Genomic DNA, 24329 nt, shown 5'->3' on the forward strand with positions numbered 1-24329 from the left:
GGGGGCAAGCGAGGCGACTGCCCCGGGCACCAAAGTAAAGGGGCACCAATAAGTGCTGCCCAGCTGGGGCGGGACACAGGATGGAGCCACGAGCAAGTGGCTCACCTGGGGGTGGGGCATGTGAACAGGGGAAGGGCAGCTCCTGCTGCTGCGTGCACTTCTGGGTAAGCATGGGGGGTAGGTGCCCCCCAGATCTGTGTGTGGGGCAAAGGCAAGCTGCCACTGCAGGCTTTGCCCTGGGCACCAAACTTCATTGCTACGGAACTGCTTGTGCAGCACCATGATTCCGCAAATACACCTGAAAAAGGGCCTTGTGGAAACACAGATCCCTCCCATGTGCTCTACGGGATCAGGCAACTCTCAAACTGGTCACAAATGCACAGCAGTTACTCAGAGAGTAAAAAAGGCCTAAGAAAATGTTATGTTGGGGTGTGGCCTTTCTCAGGACTGCTCTCTCAAATATCCTCTGTGTTCATCATAGAAAATGAGGGTTTGAAGGGACCTCAGGATGTCACCTAGTTCAACCCCCTGCTCAAGGCAGGACCATCCCCAGCTAGATCGTTCCAGCCAGGGCTTTCTTGAGCCAGGCCTTAAAAACCTCCAAGAATGGAGATTCTACCATCTCACTGGGTAACTCGTTTCAGTGCTTCACCACCCTCCTAGTAAGAAGGTTTTTCCTAATATCCAAACTAGACTTCCCTTGCTGCAATTTGAGACCATTGCTCCTTGTTCTATCATTTGTCACCACTGAGAACAGTCTAGCTCCATCCTCTTTGGAACCCCCCTTCAGGTAGTTAAAATCTGCTATGAAATCCCCCCTCAGTCTGTTCTTCTCCAGACTAAATAAGTCTAGTTCCCTCAGCCTCTCCTCATAAGTCATGTGCTGCATCCCCCTCACCATTTTTGTTGTCTTCCACTGGACTCTCTGACTTGTCCATGCCCTTTCTGTAGTGGGGGGCCCAAAACTGGACACATTACTCCAGATGTGGCCTCACCAGTGCAGAATAGAGGGGAATAATTACTCATCTCAATCTCCTGGCAATACTCCTACTAATGCAGACCAGTAAGCTGTTCATCTTTTTAGCAACAAGGGCACACTGTTGACTCATATCTGGTTTATTGTCCACTGTAACTCCCAGGTCTTTTTGTGAAGAGCTGCTGCTTAGCCAGTTGGTCCCAAGCCTGTACCAGTGCATGGGATTGTTTTGTCCTAAGTGCAGGGCTTTGCACTTGTCCTTGTTGAACCTCATGAGATTTCTTTTGGCCCAATCATCCAGCTTGTCTAGGTCACTCTGAATCCTAGCTCTACCTTCCAGCATATCTACTATTCCCCACAGCTTGGTGTCATCTAAGAACTTGCTGAGGGCGCAATCCATCCCATCTTCCAGATCGTTAATGAAGATATTGAACAAAATAGGCCCCAAGACTGACCCCTGGGGCACTGCACTTGATACCAGCTGTCAACTAGCCCTTGAGCCATTGATCACTACCCACTGAAAATAGTAATCCAGCCAGTTTTCTATCCACCTTACAGTCCATTCATCCAACCCATACTTCCTTAGCTTGCTTGCAAGAATGCTGTGGGAGACCATATTAAATGCCTTGCTAAAGTCAAGGTATAGCACATTCACTGTTTTCCCTGCATCCACAGAGCCAGTCTTCTCATCATACACAGCAATCAGATTGGTCAGGCATGACTTGACTTGCTCTTTCTGAATCCATGTTGACTGTGCCTGATCACTTTCTTCTGCTCCAAGTGCTTAAAATGGATTCCTTCAGGACCTGCTCCATAATTTTTCCAAGGACTGAGGTGAGGCTGATTGGTCTGTAGTTCCCCTGGATCCTCCTTCTTCCCTTTTTAAAGGATGGTCACTATATTTGTCCTTTTGCTGTCATCCCAGACAACCACCCCTGATCACTCCGAGTATTCAAAGCTAATGGCCAGAGGCTCTACAATCACACCAGCCAACTCCCTTTGCACCCTCAGATGTATTGCACCCAGCCCCATGGACTTGTACATGTCCAGCTTTTCTAAATAGTCCCTAACCTGCTCCTTCACCACTGAGAGCTGTTCACCTTTGCCCCAAACTGTGCTGCCCGGTGCAGTAGTCTGGGAGCTGACCTTGCCTGTGAAGACTGAAGTAAAAGAAGCAGTGAGCACTTCAGCCTTTTCTGCATCATCTGTCACTAGGCTGCCTCCCCCATTCAGTAAGGGACCCACACTTTCCCTGATCTTCCTCTTGTTGCTAACATACTTGTAGAAACCCTTCTTGCTACCCTTCACATCCCTTGCTAGCTACAATTGGAATTGTACTTTGGCCTTCCTGATTTCTCCCTTGCATACCTGAGCAATACTTTTGTACTCCTCCCTAGTCATCTGTCCAAGCTTCCACTTCTTGTAAGCTTTCTTTTTTGTGTTTACGTTCTCTGCTAAGCCAAAATGGTCTCCTGCCATATTTGCTATTCTTCCTGCATATCGGGATGGTTTGTTCCTGCACCCTCAGTAAGGTTCTTTAAAATACAAGCAGCTCCCCTGGATTCCTTTCCCCTTTAGACTGACCCCCCAGGTGATCCTGTAGGGGCTCCCTATTCTGCCTGCCCCAGCCCTCCACGGAAAGCCCTGAATTCTCAGTGCCCCCTGCGTCCAAGCTGGCTCTACTTACTCTAGTGTCATGCGTGAGATGATGTCAAATGTGGTCAGACCAGCCTGGTCAAAATTCTCCTTGTAGCGGCCCATCTTGATGGCGTCCAGCCATTCATGGGCACTGGTGAGTGAAGGGAAGTCTGGGGGTGAGTTGCTCAGCAGGGGCTGGGATGGCCTGCAAAGGAAGCGAGTTCTCAAGGTTAACGTGGCCAACAACTATCAGCCAACCATAATACTTGGTTCAGGTGGCCTCAGGGAGATGGAAGACAAATCCAAAGCCATATGGAACATGGATGGACATTGATATATACTGCACCCCTGTCTTGGCAGCTATGTAATCACCTATCTGAGGTTCTGGGTCCACATTGTCAACTTCCTAGCCCTCTAAAAACATCCAGAACATGCTGCTCCATCCTCAGTGGTTCCCTCCACACCAGACCCAATCACAGAGACCAGTGGGAAAGCATGCTCAGTTGCCTTGGGCTCTTCAGCACTTGCTAGAACCTGATATGCTGGCTTGCTGAGGGCTGTGGAGGCTTTCCCATACCAGTGAAATGGGGCAAGTGGAAGGTAATCCCACATCAAAGCCCTGCAGCTCTCCAGCTGCAGGACCAGTTCCCCTCCATGAGCTGCACCCTTTCAAATAAACAGCAAGCAGCTACCTACAGGGTACAGAGCAGTTCTTAAGAGCTCTAGCACTATCCTCCATCAAAGAAAGCACTGGTGAAGCAGTAGCCAAAGGCCAAAGAACCCAACATTTCCAGATGGGATCTTCTGGTCTTCCTGCCCTTTGAGCCTGCCCCAGGCTAAAAATCTCTTTATATATCAATGTTTAATAAACTGAGCACAACCCTGAACTCTCCCCTCCCCCAGCCATGGACTGTGCTGCATGGGGCAGAGGCTTTATACCCATGGGAAAATCTCTCTGGGCCAGCAGGACGTGTTTCCGTCATCAACTCTGCAGCCATCTAATCCTGGCTGCATTCACCCCCAGGGACCTCCCCGCTGCTGACCTCCTGCATCTGGTTTCATCAGGCTGGGAAAAGCAGATGGGAAAATATCAGATGCAAGAAACATGCAGATCCTGGTTTCAGCTGACAGTTCCCTTTCCTCTGTACCCTTCCCGCTGGGTACCCCTCCTCATCCTGAGATCACCCCCAGCCCCAGCTGGAAAGTGTACCAGGCCCTGGTTACATTCCCACTTTTTTCTGCCCAGTTGATCTCTGCCTTTAAATTCAATCCCTGGCCCCCCAAATCTTGCTTAGTGCTTATGGTCCTAGCCTGCATTCCACATGCCCCCTGCCCATGGCTCTGTCTCACCTGCTGCTCCCTGTGCCAGTGGCTTTGAGAGCAGAGGGCTTGCGGATCATCTTGTCCAGAGCACTAACTATCTGTTCAAATTTGGGCCTCTGGATTCGCTCCTTTTGCCAGCAGTCGAGCATGAGCAAGTGCAAGACAGTGGGGCAGTCAGGAGGTGGTGGTAGGCGATAATCCTGGTCAATGGCATTAATTACCTGCAGGAAAGAAAGAACCATTTCAGGACAAAGGCTTCAGGCACAGCCACACACATGGGCCTGTGCTCTCTGTAGGGCAAGAAGGGTATTCCTGACCTGCTGCAGACCTTTCTCAACCTGCCAGAACTTACATCCTGGTTGGACATGTCCCAGTATGGCCTCTCGCCATAGGACATCACTTCCCACATGACGATGCCATAGCTCCACACATCACTGGAGGATGTGAACTTCCGGTACTGGATGGCTTCAGGGGCAGTCCAGCGAATGGGGATCTTGCCACCCTGAAGAGCAATGGGAGAGGGAAAGCAGATGGGAGAGAGAAAGCAGATAGTCAATGAGGCATGGAGATAGTCGTTTGAGGTCAGCCTGGCCCAGTACATGGGGGTCAGCTCTTGACTGATCTGGTGTTGGCTAAAGTTGTGCTTAGGGCCCTAGCCCATCCTGTTCACATGACCAGGAACAGAATCAATCCTATTGCCCAATGGTGTTTTGCCCCAATGGCTGGGTTTCTCTTAAGGTTACGAGGGAGTGACTCCCATTGTAAGTCAACTGGAGTTGGCCATATGAAGACCCCTTGACTCCTTTGAACGTTCCAGTCCCTCTTTCTCCTCCTCCAAGGACACATGTTCATGGTGAGAAGCTCCTGATTTCCTTCTTCTTCCCACCTGACCCCCCACCTGCTAGAATAGCCAAGCACTCCCTGCTCCTGGCCCTGCTCAGACCACGTGACCCCAACTTCTGTCTCCCCCCTCAGCTGCTGGCTCTTCATTTGGCCTTTGCTCCCTGGAAGGCAACCCCCTGCCCCTGTCCGAGTTCTCCTGCAGTGAATACAGGGATGTGTCAGATCTTCACGTGCCATGACTGGTTTAGGTGCTGCTTGTTAGGGGTCGTCTTAGTAGGTATTTTATCTCTAGCAAGAGCCTAAATGCTCCCCAAAATGGAGGCAGGAGGGGATTTCAGTCTGTGATTTCTTCCATCTATGGTCTTTCTGCTGTGATGGTCAGCCAAAGGGCAAGTTAATGCCAACTGCTTGTCTCTCATCTCACAAAAAACTGCACTGAATCCTCTCCAGGTTATTTGGCAGAGGTGATCAGAATGCTGTGACTGTTGGTTACTACTGGTCTGGGCTGGATTGAAACTGGTGAACCCAAGGGGGAAGGGTGGTATCCCACAGAACAATTTCTCCAGCTCCCCCAGGGTGGAGGATGGGCTGAAACTGGTATGGCAGAAGCAAAAAGCTTGTTACCCCTTGCCTGGTATCCATGACCTATTGCCAGTTCTGCAGGTTAGGTGAGCACCTCCAGGTCTATTACACGAAGCTAACAGTGCAAACATGATAGGTCTGTGTAGTGCAGCTGGAAAAGGAGACCCTGAATCACTCACCACCCATCACTCACCAGGGCTCCAGTATAGGTGGGATTTGAGGCATCATCTTCCAAGAAGCGGGACAAACCGAAGTCTGACACCTTGCACACCAGGTTGCTGTTGACCAGGATGTTGCGGGCAGCCAGATCGCGATGCACATAGTTCATGTCGGAGAGGTAACGCATGCCAGCTGCAATCCCCCGCAGCATTCCCACCAGCTGTAGTACACTGAACTGGCCTTCCTTTTGCTGCAGGTGGGGAGAGAGATGCACAAGGACACCAAGAGATTCAGGTCTTCCCAGGCACTGGACATGCAGCTCGTCTGCAGTAAAGAGAAGCACTGACCAGGGAGATTGAGAAGGGGGTACGTGAAGTAAGAAAGCAATGTATGGCTAAGTTCAGTTAAGACTTGCAGGAACAAAACAGACACCAAAAAGAAGTAAGAGGCTCACAAGTGGTATCACATGAGACCCCCCCACTTCTGAAGATAGAGCTCTTGGACAAACATCAACTCCTAGTTGCTGAGGCTCAGTGTGCACTCCCCTCCATGTCAGCGAGATACCCTGGTGACATGGCAAAATACTCCTCTGAGGGCTGCTATTCTCATCTGATCTCTATAGCTGGGCTCCAACCCTCCATGCCCTTCCAAATCTAGAAAAGCCTATGCACGACTGTGATAGGATTAATGGCAAATAATCTCAATAAAGAGATGATGCAGCCACACCAAAAGCAGAAAAGTACATGTGCTCATGTTGGAGGGGGGGGGGGTCATAAATTCAGTCAAAGGAAAAAAAAACCTCTGGAAACTCTTAACAGTCCAGAAATGCACTATAACTGACTGGAAACTTTACAGTTTAAAGAAAGAAAGAAGTCCTACCATTTTGATGAGATGGGTTTTCATGGGGCTGAAAGTGTCCTATGGAAGGCAGCTTGAAAGCCACCACACTGGGAGAGTGTGTGCAAGGACAGTTCAGAATGACAGTAGGCACTGAGCAAATGGGAATACTTTAGGCTGAATATAATATATTTATGAACTAAGGAGGGTCTCTTGGACTATGGTGTTTCCACAGGCCTGTGAACTTATTTCCAGGGTACTGCAGGGACTAGCAAAGGAGATCTCAGAACACTTGGCACTAATATTTGTGCAGTTGTGGGAGATGGGTGAGGTACAAGATGACTGGAAAAGGACCAACGTAGTTCCCTTCTTTAAAGAAGGCAAAAAGGAGGATCTTGAGGCCTGGGAAGTTACTGGAGCAGATTATAAGGGAGCATATTTACAAGAATCTGGATGAGGAAAGGCTGATCACAGGCAGCCAACATGGATTTACTAGGAACAAATTATATCAAATAAATCTGATCTCTTTCTTCAACAACGTAACTACTTGAATGGATGAAGGGAATGCAGTGGGGATGGTGTATCTGGGCTTCAACAAGGCTTTTGACAGTCTCATTTGACTTTCATATAAACAAATAAGAGAAGTAAGAGAAATGTGCACTAGATAAGACTTCTGTAAGATGGATGGACAACTGGCTTAATAGCCACAAGCAAAAGATAATTATAAAAAGATTCATGTCAGAATGGCAAGTTTTGAGTGGAACCCCACAGGGGGTTTTCCTGAGCCCAGTGCTGTTCTATGTGTTTATTGATGGTTTGGATGCTGGCATAGAAAGCTTCTTGGGCAAGTTTGTAGATGATAATAAACAGGGAAGGACTGAAAAAATTTTGGAGGACAAGAGTGCAATTCAGAAGAACCTTGACAAATTGGAAAGCTGGGCTGAAGCTAATATGATGAAGTTCCATGCTGAAAAATGCAAGGAGCTACACCTCAGGAAGAATAATCAAAACACAATACAAAATTGGTGATACCTAACTGGATGGCAGCACTACAGAGAAGGATCCAGACTCAATATGAATCTGCAGTGTGATGTAGCTGCACAAAAGCCTTTAGCAAGGCTTTTGGTATGGTCTTCCACAGCATTCTCACTAGCAAGCTAAGGAAATACAGGTTGGATGAATGGACTGTAAGGTGGATAGAAAACTGGCTGGATCATCAGGCTCAAACAGTAATAATCAATGGTTCAAAATCTAATTGGCAGCTGGTACCAAGCGGAATGCCCCACGGGTTGTTCCTGGGGCAGGTTTTGTTCAATATCATCATTGACTTGGAAGATGGGATGGAGTGCACCCTCAGCAAATTGAGGATGGCATCAAGCTGGGTGGAGAAGTCGAAATGCTGCAGGATTGGGCTAGGATTCAGAGATATCTAGACAAATTGGAAGACTGGACCAAAAGAAATTTCATGAAGTTCATTAAAAACAAATGCAAAGTCCTGCACTTAGGACGGAACAATCCCATGCACCAGTACAGGCTGGGGGCTCTCTGCTTAAAAGCAGTTCTGTGGAAAAGGACCTGGGAGGTTACCGTGGACAATAAGATTGATAGAAGCCAACAGCGTACACTTGTTGTGAAGAAGGCTAACAGCATATTGTGCTATATTAGTGGGAGTGATACCACGAAATTGAGGGAAGTGATTATTCCCAGAGGCCACACCTGGAGTACAGTGTCCAGTGTTGGGCCCTCCATTACAGAAAGGATGTGGACAAATTGGAGAAAGTCCAATGCAGGGCAACAAAAATGGTTTGAGGGCTGGGGAACATGACCTATGAGGAGAGGCTATGGGAACTGGACTTATTTAGTCTGGAAGAAAAAAGTCATGAGGGGAGGGATTTACTAACTGCCTTCCACTACCTGAAGTGGGGTTCCAAAGATGATGGAGCTAAACTATTCTCAGTGGCAGCGGGTGTCAGAACAAGGAGCCATAGTCTCAAGTTGCAGCAAGGAAAGTTTAGGTTAGATTTAGGGAAAAAAAACATTTCACAAGGAAGGTAGTAAAGCATTGGAATGGGTTACCCAGAGAGGTTGTGCAATCTCCATCCTCCATCTTTGGAGGTTTTTAGCACCCAGCTCTTGCCTTGGCTGGGTTGATCTAGTTGGGGCTTGCCCTACTTTGAGCAGGGGGTTGGACTAATTTTCTATGGTTCTATGAAAAAAGGAATGCAGTTTGGAGTTGTTTCAATAGAAGGATTAGGTACAAGACACAGGATGTGATAGTGCCTCTTTACTTGGCACTGGTTAAGTCTCATCTAGTGTACTGTGAAATTTTTGGCTCTGTATTTTAAAAAGAACACAGAGAAGTTAGGGAGGGTACAGTGATGGATGACAAAAATAATAAAGGACTTGGAAGGCAAGTTGTATGAGAAGAGGTTGAAGGAGCTAGGCATGTTCAGTTTGTAGAAAAGGCAGTTTGTAGAAGAGACATGATAGCAGTGTTCAAAACACCTGAAAATCTGCTATAAAAAGAAGCATCTTTGCTCTCATGCTGTAGAGATCAGAATGCAGACCCATGGCTTGAATTTGCAGCAAAGCAGATTTAGATTGACTATCAGAAAAACGTAATTGTCAGAACAGTCAGGCAGTGGAGCAGACTGCCTGGGAAAGCTATGGACTCCTCATCCTTGGAGGTGTTCAAGAAGAGGTTGGACAAGGATTGGTCAGGGGTGATCTAGGAGCCTAAACTTCACTATGAGTACTTCCTATGCTTCTGGGCTTTGCTGGTGGCCACATGGGGCTGGGAAGGAATTGCTTTCCTCTCTTGTGGCTGCACATCATGGGTTGTTTTGCTTCTCAAAAGCACTGAGTGTTGGTTACAGCCAACAAGACTGGGGTATGCCAATGATCCTGCTGGGGCTTAAGCCCAGAGGTTCCTGGCTAGAGGATCTTGTTGCTTTGTTCCAGTCACCATATTTGGGGTCAAGAAGGAATTTTACCTCATTGTCAGATTGGTACAGATTGTGGGGGTTTTGCCTTTCTCTGTAGGAGGGGGTGGGGACGTCTTCCAGGGATCTCTCAAGTGTATTTTAAGAGCCCTTGCAACAGCAGGACACTGACCACCATGTTCCCCCTGCCTTACTTGTGGCAGAGTAGCGTGTTATGCTTTGTAGCGTGTAGTTTTATAAATAGGTTAGACAATGGATTTTTATAGGATGGGATGATCCTGTTTCTGGCAGGATGTTGGACTAGATGACCTCTGAAGGTCCCTTCCAGCTCTGCTTTTCTTTGATTCTCAGTGTGTTGGCCAAAAAGACGCTTCAGTCAGTGCCTCAACATTTATCTTCACCACACCCCGAGGATATTGGCCATGAGACTGACAGACACAGAGGAAGAAGATGGACAAGTGAAAGGATGGAGCTGACAGACTGACACAGACAGAGGTGAAGGTAGGTGAGAGAGAGTCCAGCTTGTGGTACCCTGAGGAAAGAATCCAGCGATCCATTCTCCATGAACTCGGTCACAATCATGACGGGCCGGCTCTTGGTGACCACACCTTCCAGGCGGATGACATTAGGGTGCTCAAACTGTCCCATGATGCTGGCTTCACTCAGGAACTCCCGCCGCTGTTCATCCGTGTAACCAGACTTCAGGGTTTTGATCGCTACAGTGTATTCTCGCTTCCCTGGAGGCTTCAGGCGCCCAAAGCATACCTCCCCGAACTCTCCTGCCAATGGAGGGAAGAAGCATAGCTGGAGAGAGGTGGGAGGGACACTCCTAGATTTTCTTGATGGGCCACGGCCACAGCAGATAGACTTCAGAGAGGGAAATGCCAGGGACTATCAGGGACTACGGCTACTTAAAGGGTTTGCAGCAGGATAAAATTCTCGATCAATGCTCATTTAAATCAGAGAACAGTTTGGAACACAGGGGGACCTAAAAGAGCACGTGACTTGGCTTCTCAGCACTGACTCTGATGTGGGTTTGGACCAAGACTGAAGTCTAGGCAGGTGTTAATGTTAAGGCAGAGTCCAATCAAGACAGAGGGTAACTGTACTGAACCATGCAGTGTGCTAGGAGGCAGGGTTGGTTTTGGCACCCACAGCAGGTCAGCAGTGCGTTGAGTCACATCAAGAGCTGCTAAACTATGAACCAAAAACCTGGGGCTTGCCATCTTGCCCATGTTACCTGAACCAATGACTTCCTCAATCTTGATGAAGGAAACATCAATCTCCTTGGCAAACTCCCGAATTGCCTCATTGGGGTCTTCATAGGTGGAGGGATCAATGTAATACTTCACACCAAGTCCTGTGAGGGAGAAGAGACATCCAAAATATGACCATAACCAAGCCCAGATGGATACAGGTACCTGCAGAGAGACAGATGCCTACTACTTATCCTGGGAGAACACTTACCTCGTGTACTGATGTACTGCTGCAAGCGGTCTGTGTATGGGGTCTCTCGCCTCTTACTGCAGGGCACAAAGAAAGAGGAAGTCAGGGCCAGCAGAAGAGGTACCTTCAAGGAGCTGGGGGTGAGCTCTCCAGTGGAAAGGCAGACTCAAGGACTCAATTAAGTCAGGAAATGAAGAAACAAACTATGGTTCCAGACTGCCCACTGCCCAATTCAAAATTGTTTCCTACAAGTCACAATTTTTATTGGTGCTGGGTCCAACCTAGTTTTCATGTGACAAGTGAAAGAGCTTCTACCTTCTCCCTGAGATACGATTCCACAGATGAAGACAACCATTTGGAAAGCTTGCCCTTTATTTCATCCTATGATTGCAGGTTATTTCCTCCAGCACTATCTCCTTGATCAAGGAATTTCCTTGATAATTCCTCTCCCTCCATGGTTTTACACTTGTCAAATTGTTCTTCTCTTAGACACCATGTGCCCAGACTACATAGATGTAATTGTTCTGACCTTTCCCCATATATCCCATGGTGGACGACTTGAGACCCTCTGGGTTAAAATCCATGGGGAACATGGCACAGGGGATACTATGGTGGGGGTCTACTACAGACCCCCTACCCAGAGTCAAGACCTTGACCAAGAGTTCACCAGGGAATTGGCTGAGGCCGCACAATCCTGGTGTATGGTTGTCATGGGAGACTTTAACTACCCAGACATCTCATGGGAGGAGCGCTCGGCCAAATCCGAGCAGTCATAAAGCTTTCTCTCATGTGTGGACAACCTCTATCTGATGCAGGAAGTCTACAGGCCAACAAGAGGTAAAGCGCTGCTTGACCTCGTACTGGCAACCAGGACGACCTAATCAGCAACCTAACCATCAAAGGAAAGCTGGGTGACAGTGATCATGAACTGATCACCTTCACCATCCGCCATAAAGCTGGCAAGTCAGTCAGTAATACAGAAGTCCTCAACTTCAGGAAAGCTGACTTTGACAAGCTAAGAAGGCTTGTCAGAGAGACCCTAAAAGGCCACAACCAAATGGAAAGGGGATCTCAGGACGAGTGGTTGCTCCTCAAGGGAGCAATCCTGGATGTGCAAGCAAAGTCCATCCGGTCTCAGAGGAAAGGCAGGAAAAGGGCACAGCATCCCCCTTGGCTCTCCAGGGAACTGGTGGACCTCCTGCATCTTAAAAGGAAGACCTACAAAGGATGGAGGACTGGAACCGCCACCAAGGAGGAATACTCTTCTTTAGTCTGGACTTGCAGAGTGCAAATCAGGAAAGCCAAGGCTGCGATGGAACTCCAGCTAGCCGCAAATATCAAGGAAAATAAAAAGTCCTTTTTTAGATATGTGGGGAGCCAGAGGAAAAGCAAGGGTCACATTGGACCCCTGCTAAACCGGATGGGGCAACTGATAACTGATGCCCAGGAAAAGCAAACTTGCTAAATGGGTACTTTGCATCAGTTTTTCATCAGCCCAATGGGACAGGGAGGCCTGGGTGAGGGAGACTCCTTGCCCTCCATCAAAGCTGACCTCGTGAAGGAACACCTTGACAGGCTGGAGACCTTCAAGTCAGCTGGCCCTGATGAGTTATACCCAAGGGTACTCAGGGAGCTGGTGAGCATCATAGCTCAGCCCCTGGCACAGATCTTTGAGAGTTCTTGGTGCTCTGGTGAAGTGCCCAATGACTGGAAAAAGGCTGATGTGGTGCCTATCTTCAAGAAAGGGAGGAAAGTGGATCCAGCTAACTACAGGCCCATCAGCCTGACCGCTATCCTGGGGAAAGTCTTGGAAAAGATTATCAAGGAGGCCATCCTTAACAGACTAGTTGAAGGCAGTATCCTGAGGGATACCCAGCATGGGTTTGTTGCGGGTAGATCTTGCTTGACCAATCTCATTTCCTTTTATGACCAGGTGACTTATCACCTGGACAAGGGGAAAGAGATCAACGACATATACCTCAACTTTAAAAAAGCTGTCAATCTGGAATTCCACTATCACCTCTTGGCTAAACTGGCTAACTGCGGCCTTGACGTCACCACGATCCACTGGCTGGGGAACTGGCTCTGTGGTAGGACCCAGAGGTTGGTGGTCGATGGGAACCAATCGTTTTGGTGCACTGTGACCAGTGGGGTCCACAAGGCTCTGTCCTAGGGCCTATACCGTTTAACATCTTCATCAATGATGCAGACACTGGTGTCAGAAGAGGACTGGCCAAGTTCGCCAATGACACCAAACTCTGTGGTAAAGCATCCACACCTGAGGACAGGAGGGCGATCCAGGCGGATCTGGACAGACTCATGAAATGGGTGGACAAGAACCTGATGGTGTTCAGCACCGAAAAATGCAAGGTTCTCCACCTTGGGAGGAAAAACCTGCAGCATCCTTATAGGCTCGGTAGTGCTACGCTGGTTAGCTCTACAGATGAAAGGGACTTGGGGGTCATGGTTTACCACAAGATGAACATGAGCCTTCAGTGTGATGCTGCCGCTAGTAAAGCAAGCAAAACGCTGGCTTGCATCCATAGATGCTTCTCAAGCAGAGCCAGGGACATCATTCTCCCACTGTACTCGGCTTTGGTGAGGTCACAGCTGGAGTACTGTGTCCAGTTTTGGCTCCATAATTCAAAAGGTATGTGGAGAAGCTTGAGAGGGTGCAGAGAAGAGCTACACGCATGATCAGAGGTCAGGAAAACAGACCTTATGATGAGAGGCTGAGAGCAATGGGGCTATTCAGCCTGGAAAAGCACAAGCTCAGGGGTGATCTGGTGGCCACCTATAAATTTATCAGAGATGCTCATCAGGATCTGGGGGAACGTTTGTTCACCAGAGCCCCCCCAAGGGATGACAAGATCGAACAGTCACAAATTCCACTGTGACCAATTCAGGCTGGACATAAGGAAAAACTTCACTGTCTGAGCCCCCAAGGTTTGGAATAGACTGCCACCGGAGGCGGTTCAAGCACCCACTTTGAACATCTTCAAGACACATTTGGATGCTTATCTTGCTGGGATCTGATGATCCCTGCTGACTTCCTGTCCCTGGGGCAGGACTTGATGATCCCTTCCAGCCCAAATGTCTATGAAATCCTTCCCTTATTTGTTCCATTGCTCTTCTCAGACCTGCATCCACCACTTATTTTTCTGGTAGAATAGTACCCCAAATTGAACACAGTCTGACAGACAGGAATTCCCAGCTCCCTGCTGTATGATGTTGTGATGACTCTTGTGTTTGCAGCTGTCATACTCTTTGCAAAGATGCATCTAATTTCGATCCTCTATTGTCTTTGTCAACATCACTGCTTCTTAAGCTTCCTTTTCCTGCTGAGTATGTGTGTTTCAGGTCATTTCCCCCCAGGTGTTTTAAATAAATTTTACAAGTTACAACTCATTTTCTTATCTTTCTGCTTATATTTCTAATTGCTTTAAGTCACTTTATATTACTTTCCTGTCTTCACTGGCATTCACAGCTTCTTCCAACCTGTCCACTCCATTACCATGCTACCTTGCAAACTCACCTAGGTCATATTAAATAAGACCAGGCCCAAAGCCTAACCCCACAGTATGCCAATATGTAGATTTCCATAAACACAACCCTCTGCTGATAATCCTCATCCTTGGGTTCTAGTTCTTTAGCCAGTTTTCAATCCACATCATTCCTTTTATCCAATCCTACTGGAAACTGAGAGTACAATTTCATGAAAGGTAATATCACTTTGCTTTACTAAACTACAGATAATTAATATGTCTTCAGCCATCCACTAACTGTAATTCTATCAATCAAAAATATTTGTGCACCATTATTCAATAACATCGTTGCTGACTTTGTATGTTTCTGTAACAGCTACATAAGTGCATGAGTTATTTTTCTCTTGAAATGTACTCAGACATTTTCCCAAGGATAAAAACTGGCCTTACAGGATGATAACTGACAGGATCCTTCATTGTTCTTTCAAATTCTGAAGGTCAGTTTTACATTTGCTTTTTTCCTTAGGCTTCTGATATCCCTCTAGTTTTCCATCATATTTCAAAAATGAATGTTAGATTACATGGGTAATCCCTCATGCAATAATTGTATATTGTCAAGAAAATGTATATTGACATTTTCACTGTGTAATATATATTTATAATATATGTATTTTTTTTTCAGATATAAATCCAGTCTTTTAACAGCTGTTTTTATAAGGGCTTCTTTTTTTCTAAATGTCCAAAGGACATTTACAATAACAAAGGTTTGAGACATCAGCCATTTCCAAGCCACTATTAATTTCACTACTTCTCTCATGTACATATAAGTGGACCTACTTTTCTATGGCATTTCTTCTTCCACAGATATATTTATAGAATACTTTTAGTCGCCTCCCCAGTGACAGCTTTGGCTCATATTAATTCAATTTTCTTTTTTTTTAAAAAAAATAAATGCTTTATTGAGTTGTGCACATATTATCACATATTTCCAATGTAACATGAAATTATATTTTAACAATTCAGAGATACAAAAGTGGTCTACAGTGTAAATATAACATTTCTAATTCTTTTCTCTCCCAAACAAAAAGAACCTCCCCCAGAAAAAACACAAAAGAAACAAATGTTAAAAAGGTTAACCCCCCCAGAAATAAACAAAATTAGGTTTAGTTTTCTACAATAGACTATACAGCTATACACGTACTTTGCTATAAACTGGAAGAGAAGCTAAAATATCCCTTTTTGCAGGAGGCACAAAAAGGACCAAAGACACAGAAATCCACAATGGGGAGTCTAAGAACATAGTTCAAACCTGGGTGAATCTCAGTGGGCACACGTAGATGGGTTTTTGTTTTTCACCTTTGAAAAACCCCCCATGGCTCAGTGTCACACCCCAGAACGCATCTATTTTTTTCCTATTGTCTTCCTTTTCTTTTCCTTGCAAATGGTGACCAACTCTCTACACTCCCGTCTATCTGCCCCATTCTTTTGAGTGCAGCAGTGAGGATTGCTTTCTCTAACCCACATTACTAACACTGAGTCTCCACACTACCATGGAGGGTGCAATTTTGTATACTTTTTCAAATGAACTCAAGTCTTTTGAACCTTAGCTAATTGCACTTTGGGGCTCCCCAGCTGCCTTCCACATTAGTAGATTTTAATACTTCCTCCCAGCAGTTTCTCTGTTTGCTAGATTTGTTCTCCAGTTTTCTTGGCCGCCATTTCAATCTCTGGGCTGCCAAGATCCAGTGATCACTGCTTGTTAGTCTCCCTGTTGTTCCCCATCCATTTCCCCATGAGGGTTTTACCAACAGATTGGGCCCTCTGAGGGGAAGATGGATGGGGTTTTTGCTTGAGGTAGGGCAGAGCAAGACAGGATCTACAGGGCACTTGGATGACTGCACAGTAGTACTGGGTTTCCCCTGGGGTAGGGCCAGGGAGGGATGGGTAAGAAAGCTCCATGGACTTGGGTGCAGGTGCTGGGCACAAGCAGGTTAAGGGATTCACCTCTTGAAGATGATGGCAAGGATGGCAATGGCAGCAATTACCAAGAAGGCTAGCCCACCAAGTGCGGAGCCCACGATCAGCGGCAGTCGGTCCTGAACCATCTCTGAGCGCTCCCCTGGCAAGGGAGACACACATGCAGAGGACACAGGCTGTTAGCATTTCTTGCCTGTTCACCCAAAGAACAGCTCCAGCCCCCAATCCACATGAAGCAACCTGATACCTCCCCCACCCTCAGACTGGTACTCCCATCACCTCCTTCAGCCTCTCTGCTCTTTCCTTTGCTCATCTCCCTCCCTCCCTCTCCTGGAAAGCCTGTCTTCCCTCCATCCATTTCTCCTGCCTTTGCCCCAAATCTGATGACTCTGAAGCAGCCAGCTAAATCTGGTGCCTGGGCTGAGTCCCTCTGCCACTCTTCCTCATTTGTTCAGTTTACTGGAGCACACGTAAAGAGGTCATCCTGACCCAGCTCCTTTGATCCCAGGCACAGAGCTATCACCAGGTGACACATTGTTTTATCCATGAATGGAGGGCAACCCTGCCAAGCACAGGGTTTTGCCTGTGAATATATGTTTTGGTTTGCATTGGATAAGTAACCCTAAAAGAGTAGCATGCAGGTGTACAATGTGAGTAGGGATGTAAGGCAGAGGGATGTTGGGAACATGAGCCACTGGGCACATGTAGAAGTGTGTGCAGGTGAGAGCTATGTCCCTGCAGGCATGAGGTTGGGAACACGGAGACATAGAGAAGCAGGGCTGGAAGGGACCTCTGTGGATCATCTAGGTCCTCCCCTGCCACCTGAGGCAGAATCATCCCTATCACTGTCTAATCTCTTAGCACAACTAGACATATGCAGGTGCAGCACTCACCTCCTATGAGGGTTTGGAAATACATCTTGCCACTGTATGGCCCATAACCCACAGACGTCTTAGCTCGCACCTGGAAGGCATAGATTTTGCCTGGGCTCAGGTTTGAGATGGTTGCCATGTTGGTCTCACTGGTCAAAGTAAAGGAGTTATCTTCATCTTCTGCCTGCAACCCAATCACTGATCAGTAGAGGTGACAAATGTGAGACCCCATCCACCTTCAACACATCTCATGAAACAAGTATAATTTCCCCAAAAATAGTTCTTGCTCTGTGGCCCCCTGCTATCCCAGCTATGGGCTTTCCACATAGCTCCGCTAATGCGTCTCATTCCTCACTCCAATCCCAGGTGTCACACTTGGTATTACACTTTCCCATAGTGAGATGCCATTCATCTCAAAAATCTTCCAACCTGTCCTGAAACATTGCCTCCTGTGACCACTTTATCAGCCAATTCCCTCCCAGAATCCATTGCAACAGCATATGCTGTGCTGCACAATAGGAGGAGCTGTACTGGAGGAGACACTCCCTGCTAGAAGAAGGAACAGTCATGTATGATTGTGTATATGTGCCCCAGTGGGATGAGCAGAGCTGAGGAGGGGGAGTTGGCATGAATCACCCTACAAGCACCTTCCACTGTACCCAACAAGCTTCAAGTTAGGAGACATGATTGACATGGGTGGAGGATAACCACACTACCCCATGTGCCACCCTGTAATGGGTGGCATAATACCTAATGAACAGCAGACAAGACCTGACACTATCCTATGCCCTCACCTAATACATTCCAAACTTCTATGGGTCATCTATACAGCAGCACTGATGAAAGTCAAAGGGACAAGCATTCCTCCCCACAAGGGTTCTTGGAGATTTCGATTCAGCCAAAGAAGGGGATGCCTAGATATCTTATGGGATTCTCCTTTGATGTGCCACTGCTGTTGAAATGAGTCTGACCCCTCATAGCGAAAAGTTTGAGAACTGCAGGTCCCTCTGTTATAACCTGAATTCAGCAGCCCTAAGTTTTTCCAAGTGGGTTTTATCCCAGCTCCTGGCTGAGCCAGTGATCTTTCCTCTGTCGACCTGTGTCCTCTAGTTTACTCAGCTGAAAAACACTGATGGGAGATGCAATGTTATATGTGCCTTTCATGTCTCAGCTTTTCCTCACATTTCCTCTCTCTCTACATCTGAAGTGTCTCCGTTCCCCTTGCTCCTTTCCATTTCCAGCTGAACTTCCATCTAGAGAGGTTTCCCTTTCCTTGCCCCATGCTCACCCTGGATGGCAGCTATCCCTTCCTTCTTCTTCCCCACACTCACCTTGTCAAAATAGCGCAGCTGATAGTCCAGGATGATCCCATTGGGCTGGTCGGGCTGTGGCCAGGAAAGTGTGATGCTGCTGGTGGTGCGGCTCACCTGATGCATCATAGGAACTGCAGAGGGGACTAGAACAAGGGAGAAAGGGAGAGGGCAAAGTGGAAATGACAAAAACTTACTAAGAAGACATCATTTAATTGTGTACTGGTAATTTGTGGTGTCAGCATGCATTTTGGCCCCTCTTTTCCCTTCTCTGGAGTCTCATCATGAAGGATGCCAACAAGGTTTACAAAACAACCCAAAAGACATGCAGGGACAATTTCACTCTTGACTGAAATATAAGAGTGGCAGTTAAGGACAGAAAGTGAAAAAGAATCCTACTTCCATCTGACAGTGCACCGGGAATTTTAGTCATCAGAAAGAAATGACCTGAAGCATAATTTGGTCAATTCTCTGAGGTGGAGACTGCAGCTCTTACATAAAAAGTCACAGGGTCCTTATAGACCATGGTGTTCATGCTACAGCTGTGACCCCCCTGTAAAGAAGAGAGAAAACCAGAAACAGAACCCAAGATCTTTGTTCTCCCGGGCCCCAAGTTACACTGCCTTGACAGTACTAGAGGCAGCAGAGACCCTGGATGAGAAGAGCTGGAATCACAAAGTGCTTCTTTGATATGTCAGTACCTTCGTCTAGAAAAAATCTGACTGCATCTATGAGTCTAGTGGAAAACAGACGTGGGGGAAATCCACCCCCTCACACACTCCTTGCCATTACAGCCAGTGAAATCAGCAAGAAATTCTCCATTGAGATGGGGAAGGGGAGTGCAAGGTGTGATGCAAGGAGCTCAAAAAGTAGCTCGAGGTGGGGTGTTCTAAACAGCAGGGTCGGGGGTCAGAGACACTTAATTTTTTAAGCCAATCCTATGGCAGCTTGGAGCTCAACTCATAATCTTGACTCACAAGAGCCTGGCAATACTGTTCTCCCCCAACCCCATTTAAACTAATTTCATTGTGGGTTGGGGAACAAGAAGTTGTCTGGGTTAGACTATGTCCCATTAATTCAAACACACATCATCTGGTTTTTGTTTTCATTCCACTTTCCTCTGAAGTGCTAGACATTAGCCATGGCTGATTGTTCAGAGACTGCTGCTCCCAACAGTACTGGGAATACTGGGAAATCTCTACAAAGCCACACTGGTGGGGTATTGCTTATATGCTTGGGCCAAATTCATCATCAGTTTGGGGTTTTCTCCAGGTCAGGTTGACAAGGACCACAGGGTGGAGTTGTGAGTGGGGGATGGGGAGCAGGAAGCCTTTTACATTATCTACAGCATGAAGCATGTTCCACTTAGAATCACCTGGGTTTATTTTACCCAACAATTTCCCTTCTTTACAGTAGCCTGAACATTCAGAGCACCTGCTCTCTTCACTTGATATGCTTCAGAGATGTAAACGCTTTTTGAGAAGGTATTTTGTAGCTGTAGTGTGTGCGATGGCGCAGAGAGGATGACCTAATGGATGCTTTTGGACAAATGCTTGCCTGAAAATGCAGGGGGATAGGATGGCTGGGTGGTTTCTTTCCAGCCTTACATCTTTATAAATTAGATTAAATTACATGAGTTTGTCCAGCTGTCACTTTCCCCTATTTTTAATAAAATCACCAACACCACATAGATTTCATAGACATTAGGGCTCGAAAGTACCTTGTAAGATCATCAGGTCCAGCCCCCTGCCCAAGGGGCAGGAAGTCAGCTGGCGACAAAGGATCCCAGCAAGATAAGCATTCAAATGTTTCTTAAAAATGTCCAGAGTAGGTGCTTGCACCACCTCTAGGGGGAGTCTATTCCAGGCCTTGGGGGTTTGGACAGTAAAGAAGTTTTTCCTTATGTTCAGTCTAAAATGGTCTTGCAGGAGTTTGTGACTGTTGGACCTTGTCATCCCTTGGGGCGCTCTGGTGAACAGGCATTCCCCCAGATGCTGATGCACACCCCTTATGTACTTATCGGCTGCCACCAAGTCACCCCTGAGCCTGCACTTTTCCAGGCTGAAGAGTCCCATGGCTCTCAGCCTCTCCTCATGCACATGGCTCTCCTCTGGACTCTTTCAAGCTTTTCCATGTCCTTCCTGAATTGTGGAGCCCAGAATTGGACGCAGTATTCCAGCTGTGGCCTCACCAAGACTGAGTACAGTGGGAAGATGACATCCTGGGTCTTGCTTGAGATGCATCGGTAGATGCAAGCCAGAGTTTTGCTCACTTTGCCGGCCGCAGTATCACATTGGTGGCTCATACTCCACACTAAGGTTAACAGGCTTACCCAAATGTTTGACAGGAGGCATGTGCACATGTATTTTGCAAAAGTGGAGCCATCACACATGGTTTGTCTTCCAAAAACAACCCATGAAGCAGGGCTCAACGAGTTGCAGAGATGTCTGGAAAATGGATATCTAGCCCTGCAAAAAATGTGTTTATGGAAGGGGAAAAAAGTCTTCAAAATTGGGAGAATCCTTTGTTGTTGTTCTTAAATAGAGAAATTCTTCACAGGGGAAAATAACCAGAAAAAAGCCACTGCCTGAGGACTGCTTTACAAGTTTCCATTTTGGCATCTGGCTGCCTACAAGGCTCTTGCCAATCTGGCTTTCTTCTTGAAGCCACAAAATGCAATTGACAGCAGCTGTCTAGACAGATAACTCTGGGAACATCATTTGGATTTTCCCAATGCAAAACCAGGTTTTCAGCAAAACTAGAAGGGTCCCATGAACATTTTTTTTATTGTGGGGGAGGGGTAATGGGGCTCTTGCCCCATTACTGATAGGGGGAAGGAGCCGAGGCCCTGCTGGCTAGTCCAACTCTGTAAACAGACTTAATTGCAAAAGAGGACACCCCAGGTGTAGGCAGTGATTGGCAGGCCTGGTGTGGAAGCAGAGGGTCAGATGACTCAGGGGGACAGTCAAAAAGACCCAGGGCTTGGGCCAGAAGTGGCAGTCTATAACATTAAGCCGTAGCAGACAAGCTAACTGTGAGGGGAAAGGACCCAGAGAGTCTGGAAGGCAGGGTGAGGCGGTCAGAGTCTAGAAGTGAGCCATGCCAGCAACCTTGCTGCGCAAGTAATGAACATTTTGGTTACAGAGGAGGAAAAGGCATTTTTCATGTGAAAATCATTCAAGTGTAAAATTCCCAGCCGTCCCACCTTATGTCCCAGACAATAGGTGCGCATGTGGGATGGGCAGAGTGAAAGTTGGGGATGTTTGGTAAGCAAGCAAGTACTGCGGAATGGTTCCTTCTCTTTTCCCAGCCTCATGAGAGATAAAAGGATAGTTTTTCATATCAAACAAGGCAGAATTATTCAGGAAGAAGCAAATCAAAGGAGCTTTAACCAGCTGAGGCAAGCAAGAGCCAGTTAAACATGTAAATGAGACACGAAGGTGAGGTAAGAGTAATAATAAAATTCTTCACGTCTTCCCTACCCTTTGATATCTACCGCTTTTCTTTCAAACCCAGCTCTGCATAGATGGGAACCATTTTTCCCACCACTGGAAAATAGCTGGCTGGGACAGAACATGGTGACTGTTAAAACAGAGCACACAGACCCACCCTAGATGCTGCCCCCAAAGCTCCCCAAGCAAGAGTTCAGGATACAAATGAAAGACACCGTATCAAAACATCAATGCAATGAGAGCTTTAGGGCAGTAGATGGTAATCACCTGATTGCTGTTTGACCAAGAAACCTTCTATTTCTAAAAGAAAAAAGACAGGGGACCTTTTTAACTACTTGTCACGTGCACTTTCAATGCTTGGGAAAGGGAGCAGCATTCGCCCTTGACCCTGCAACCACACACCATGCACAGGCGGGCAGAGGCATCGCCTTCATCCATATGCAGTCAGGTTGCTACTTACAGGCAGGAATTCCGTTTTTCCTTATGATCAATATCTCCTGCCCTTTCTTGCTTCCTCCACACAGTTTCCATTCCTACCCCTCTGAAACATCAGATCACTGACCACACTATCAACATGCCCACCTTTTTCAATCTACCCTCACAGGATACTGCTAGCCTCCCCATAATAACCCAGCAATGTTTACCTGCATTTCAAGGTTAATATCCATGCATTTTTGTATTTACATACATCAGTGTAATTTACGTGGCATTCCATAATGAAGCTGAGCTGGTAAATTCTAAGGCACAGAGGTATGAAAGAGTGAAATAGGGTTGTAGTTGTTGTTAGTGGTAGTAAAAACAGCCAAAGAGTAATCCAGGACAGGGTAGCTTCCAACAACTATTCTAAGGCAAAGAATTTAAATTTTGATAAGCAAGTTGCCTCTCATCCACAGGCAAATCTCATGAACTACCTGCAAGGGTAACAACCCCTACAGACAAAAGTTATCTGACTTTCTGTTTTTAAAGAGCTCAAACAAATGTTAAGGTTGAAGGTATTTATGGGCAGGAAAAGCTGATAGTTCCTATCACGAATGTTTTGATAAAATATCCCCTCCATTGTTAGGAATCTGGAGAATGCTGAATTTAAGGCTACTCTTAGATAAAGGAACGAAAATATCCAAGCCCTGATACCTTTGAGGTGTTTGTCTCCAATGGCTTCCCTTCCTTATGTGAATATTATTAATAATGTGCACCATGGAACCGTGGCTTCCTAATTTGTTCTATGTATACCTGTCTCCAACACTAAATGCAACAATTTGTCACAGCACTAATAGTTTGCTCTTCTCGCATGAGGTTTATACATGGAGACAAGCTAGCTCTGCATCTAATGACACTTGACTAATTGGTGGCGAGCTGAAATCTTGGGGCCCGATTATTAAGTGGTCTATTCATATTGGGAGATCTGGCCTCTGAGGAAGAGTGGGAAATAACTGGTGTCAGTACAGAGCTCATTTAATCAAGTGCATGGGAATTTCTGCTCAGGTCCCATGTCTGACAGTGATGGAATGTAATTAAGATGGAGGCATTTCATTCTGTTGGTTTTTGCAGCCACTGATAAGTCACAGAATCATGACAGGTAGGGCTAGAAGGACCTCTAGTGGTCATCTTGTCCAACCCCCTGCCTGAAGGCAGGATCATCCCTTTCTAAACCATTCTATACAAATCCATTATCTAACTTACTAGCAAAACTACACAGTCAACCCTGACACAACCGCAAGATATAGCAAGGGTGAGTGGCCCTAACCTGCCAAAGATAAGGCAAGTGAACAATAGTGCCCAATGTCCTGCTGCTGTAAAGGTTGTCAAAATACACTCAAGAGATCCAAGGGAGAGGGCTACACCCCCTGTTACAGAGGAAGGCAAAACCCTCCACAGTCCACACCAATCTGATTGTGAAGTAAAACTTCTTCCTCACCCCAAATGAAGCTCTTTGCTCTGGGGTGATAAGATGTCAAGTTCTCCTGATGTTTTTGTGGGATCATCACGAAAGCAAGATGGGTGCCTCTTTTGAGAATGGTGACTCTGAGCTGCCCATTCCCAAGGTCGCTGATGTTTGATAGGGTTTCAAGTCTAACATTCCTGAGCAGTGGTATGAAAATAAAATGGAAATATGTGCCAGTGGCATTAATTTCCCCATCACTTTTAAGAAAGTCCAGAATTTTGAAGACATCCAACACAGGATTAGCAAATGAAGGAAGGTAGAGGTAGTTCTGACTTTGATTTTGACCACTGAAAGTCTTCAAGACCAGGTTCACTGCTGCTGATCTTTCAAGCTCACTGGGAAGAGGACCTCTCTTCTATAGTTCTTAGAAGGATCACTCTAATACATCTCTACTTTGGTCAACATATCTGCTAGCAGGTGATCCTTTATGAGGTTAATCAGGAGTCACACAAGCAAACTTCCCACCTCCTTCCAGACACAGGGCTTCATGCTTGTGGCTTGAGAGTGCCCAGCGAAGGAGCAGAGCTATGGGGGCACTGGAAGAG

The 24329-nt window shown here is 46.7% G+C and overlaps 1 protein-coding gene across 1 annotated transcript in view; it reads right to left on the reverse strand.

Annotated features, from left to right (window-relative positions):
- The window catches only part of LOC109318993 (ephrin type-B receptor 5), a 116247-nt gene that overhangs the window by 1291 nt on the left and 90627 nt on the right, over positions 1-24329 (reverse strand). Inside the window, exons 7-16 of the mRNA XM_019548512.1 lie at positions 18412-18536; positions 17102-17264; positions 16236-16350; positions 10768-10823; positions 10541-10660; positions 9832-10079; positions 5556-5771; positions 4290-4439; positions 3965-4158; positions 2664-2819 (exon numbers count right to left, since the gene is read on the reverse strand). Of these exons, the coding sequence (XP_019404057.1) occupies positions 2664-2819; positions 3965-4158; positions 4290-4439; positions 5556-5771; positions 9832-10079; positions 10541-10660; positions 10768-10823; positions 16236-16350; positions 17102-17264; positions 18412-18536 (1543 nt within the window). The remainder of the gene's footprint in view (positions 1-2663; positions 2820-3964; positions 4159-4289; positions 4440-5555; positions 5772-9831; positions 10080-10540; positions 10661-10767; positions 10824-16235; positions 16351-17101; positions 17265-18411; positions 18537-24329) is intronic.

The sequence above is a fragment of the Crocodylus porosus genome, unplaced genomic scaffold (genome assembly GCF_001723895.1).
Source record: "Crocodylus porosus isolate Cpor-Errol unplaced genomic scaffold, CroPor_comp1, whole genome shotgun sequence".
In the NCBI taxonomy this organism is placed as follows: Eukaryota; Metazoa; Chordata; order Crocodylia; family Crocodylidae; genus Crocodylus; species Crocodylus porosus.